Below are 2,989 nucleotides of genomic sequence, written 5' to 3'. Positions count from 1 at the left end.
GCCGGTACAGCACGTCAGCATCCACCCCTTCCAGGAGAGGGTAGCGCACCAGCCGGGCCGGCTGGAACATGTCAGCGTTGAGGATCAGGTCCCGCTCCCAGAAGGACTTCATCTTAATCCCTCGCAGGCGGACGTTGTAACCTTGGTCTACCAAGACAGGACAGCGATGCTGCATGTGTGGCTGCAGCGTCCTGGCTGGGCTGGCAGCCCCAGTCCCGCAGCACAGGCTCACCCCGGCACTCCAGGATGCGGATCTCCAGCACTGACATAGGTGTCTTCATGTCACGGAGGATGCAGACATCCTGGTAGCTGTTCCTGCACACAGCACGGAGGAAAATGGCAGAGCCAGGAGACACAGACATCAGCGAGGAGGCTGGTGAGGTGCAGGCCACTCTGGCTCCCCAGCTGCCCAGTCCCGCAGCACAGGCTCACCCCGGCACTCCAGGATGCGGATCTCCAGCACTGACATAGGTGTCTTCATGTCACGGAGGATGCAGACATCCTGGTAGCTGTTCCTGCACACAGCACGGAGGAAAATGGCAGAGCCAGGAGACACAGACATCAGCGAGGAGGCTGGTGAGGTGCAGGCCACTCTGGCTCCCCAGCTGAGGATGCACCGCTACCCATGGTGAAAGCCCCACCACCTCACCGAGACTGCAGCAGGAGGGGACCAAGTGGAGAAGAGAGGCTGTCAGAGGCACAGAGACGTCCTGAAGAAGGTGGAAGCCACATCCAGAGCCAGAAAAGAGAATAAATTCAAAGCAGAACAGAAAGGCGAGATGGCTGAGAGCACATTGCTGTTCCTGGGGGGATCCCAGCGTATCTTGCAATGGCACAACCATCCTTCAAGCTGAGCTGGTCACACAAAGGTGACGTGTTTTGAAGGAAACAGGGATTTGTGAAGATAAGCAATTTCATAAGTGATTCGCTTGTGTTTCCAAAGCCTATGGCAAGGTCCCATCAAAAAACTACAGGCATGTGGGGAAAAACCACTGCAACTGCCCAGACACAGTGAGGAGTTGGATTCTGCCACCAGGAAAAGACTTTGTCAGTCTCATGGATGCTTTTTCAAACACAAATCTCACTGCTCAGCCAAAAAAGGGCAAACAGGCAAGTTTTAGGGAAGGAGGAAGAGATCTTCGCACCCCTGTGTAAACCTCTGCCTGCCTCAAGAAGGGGGCTGCAGAGTCAGAGTGAAGAGGGAGAGGTGAAGCACCCCAGGACTTCTCAGCTACAGCACACAGAGATGCTTGGAAAGGAAACAGCAGTGGCACATGCCCCCAGAGGCGAGGAGGAAAGACCCCCCAAAGTCATCAGGCAGAAGGAAGCATGCTGCAGCCCCACTGCTGCAGCACAGATGAGGAGCAGGAGTGGAGATGAAGGTGCTTGGTGGGCACATGGAGACAGGGGACCACCACGCTTGTGGAAACAGATGTACCCTGCACCCAGGGAACCCCAACCCACAGAAAGCCACCAGCACTGCCAGGTCACTCTGGACTAATCCTAGCCCTTTCCTTAGCATCTGCTTGGCATGCAGAGACAGCTTGGGAGTTTGGCCGAAGCCTGAACCAGGTTGCTCCTCGCTCATTACTCACTCATTAATTAGGACGGTTCTCAGGTGCTGCAGCCTGTTTGGTGTCCCTCCATACACAGCTACCCGCCTGGGTATATAGGAACTGGACTGTCCATCCAACATCAGCCACAGCTTCCTGGGGATGAGAAGAGCAAAGGGGCAGTGTTGTCCTCCCCTCCCAAGCCACCTGGGCACAGAGATGCCCCTGGCAATGTGCCAGGGCTGAGGACAAGGCCGTGTCCTCCTGAGGAGCATCTGGCAGCAGCTGCTCCCCACCTCAACCCCAAGCCCCTGGCTGCAGCCCAGGGAAAACTGTTCAGGAGGAACAAGGTGCTTTTTGCCCCACCCCCTGCCCATCCCTGCCACAGCTGCAGGGACACCCCAAAGTCTCACTTGACAATGGTGCCTTTCTTCATGTTGAGCCGCACCCAGTGCTGCCCCGGGGACCCATTGCTCTCCCAGAAGGTGTATGTCTGGTTGTCAGTCAGATGGGATGCACCACAGTCCTCCTGCAAGAGTGCAGCAAGCAGAGGGAGGGAGCTGAGCACCCTTGGGCATGCTGTGGCCATGCCTGGGATGGGTGCTGTGGGGCCAGAGGAGGTCAGGACTGAGCCAGCCACTCAGTTCATTGGGCTGCAGGTGGACAGTGGCCAATGGACCCCTCACAGCACCCCAGAAACACAATGGGGTTTTGCTCCAGAAGTCCAACTCCTCACAGCTTTACTAGAGTGGCAAAATCCCATCACCAACCCCCAGAGGAGATGGCCACCGCCAGTCACTTCTCCCCACAGCTACAGCAATGCTCGTGTGTCTCACACTGATTTTAAGCCATGGAGAAGCCCTGCTACACACCGCCTGTGAGGAGACCTCGACGCTTCTGAGGTGCTCCTTGGTGCAGTCCCGGCGCTGCAGCTCCCTCTCGCTGTGATCGTAGAGGAAGCGCCCCAGCTCCATGTCATGCTCGTAGCTCCAGCCTGGGGGCACGGACCTGCAAGGGGGGCCCCGTGTTAATGAGATGGGGAGACCAGGCTGCACCCCAAACCTGCCCACAAGCACTCTGCAGGTCCCCCAGTTCAGATGGCTGCAGCATCTCATGGTCACCACATCAGGATGGTGCCAGGCAGCTGGCCCACTGCAAGCAGATGGCACAGCTGTATCTCACCATCACCATGATGGGTGTTTATGGCCACCCCAGCCCAGTGGGAATAGCACCATGTAGTCACTCTGATGCTCCACAGAGCAAAGGCCATCTTTGCCTGAGCAGCATTGAATGGTATCAATGTAAAAGGCACCTCATGGTACCTGTCCTCCCCACTCCCAACCCTGAAGCCAGTCCTGGCCAGCCGCCCCTTGGGGTGCTGCAGTACTGCTCTAGGAGATGGGGTCATACCGAAACTTCTGCACTGCGTCCTCATC

At 57.2% G+C, this 2,989-nt stretch overlaps 1 protein-coding gene across 1 annotated transcript in view; it reads right to left on the bottom strand.

Moving 5' to 3' along the window:
* The window catches only part of LOC104522021 (E3 ubiquitin-protein ligase HECTD3), a gene marked incomplete at both ends in the record, with an annotated part of 6,687 nt that extends 4,126 nt beyond the window's left edge, over positions 1-2,561 (bottom strand). Inside the window, 6 exons of the mRNA XM_029084065.1 lie at positions 1-147; positions 433-515; positions 650-688; positions 1,596-1,709; positions 1,967-2,082; positions 2,426-2,561. Coding sequence (XP_028939898.1) covers positions 1-147; positions 433-515; positions 650-688; positions 1,596-1,709; positions 1,967-2,082; positions 2,426-2,561 — 635 coding nt within the window. The remainder of the gene's footprint in view (positions 148-432; positions 516-649; positions 689-1,595; positions 1,710-1,966; positions 2,083-2,425) is intronic.
* Positions 2,562-2,989: the final 428 nt, after the last annotated feature.

Source organism: Antrostomus carolinensis, unplaced genomic scaffold, assembly GCF_000700745.2.
Source record: "Antrostomus carolinensis isolate BGI_N321 unplaced genomic scaffold, ASM70074v2 scaffold32783, whole genome shotgun sequence".
Taxonomy (NCBI): domain Eukaryota; kingdom Metazoa; phylum Chordata; class Aves; order Caprimulgiformes; family Caprimulgidae; genus Antrostomus; species Antrostomus carolinensis.
This window is presented reverse-complemented; position numbering and strand designations above follow the sequence as displayed.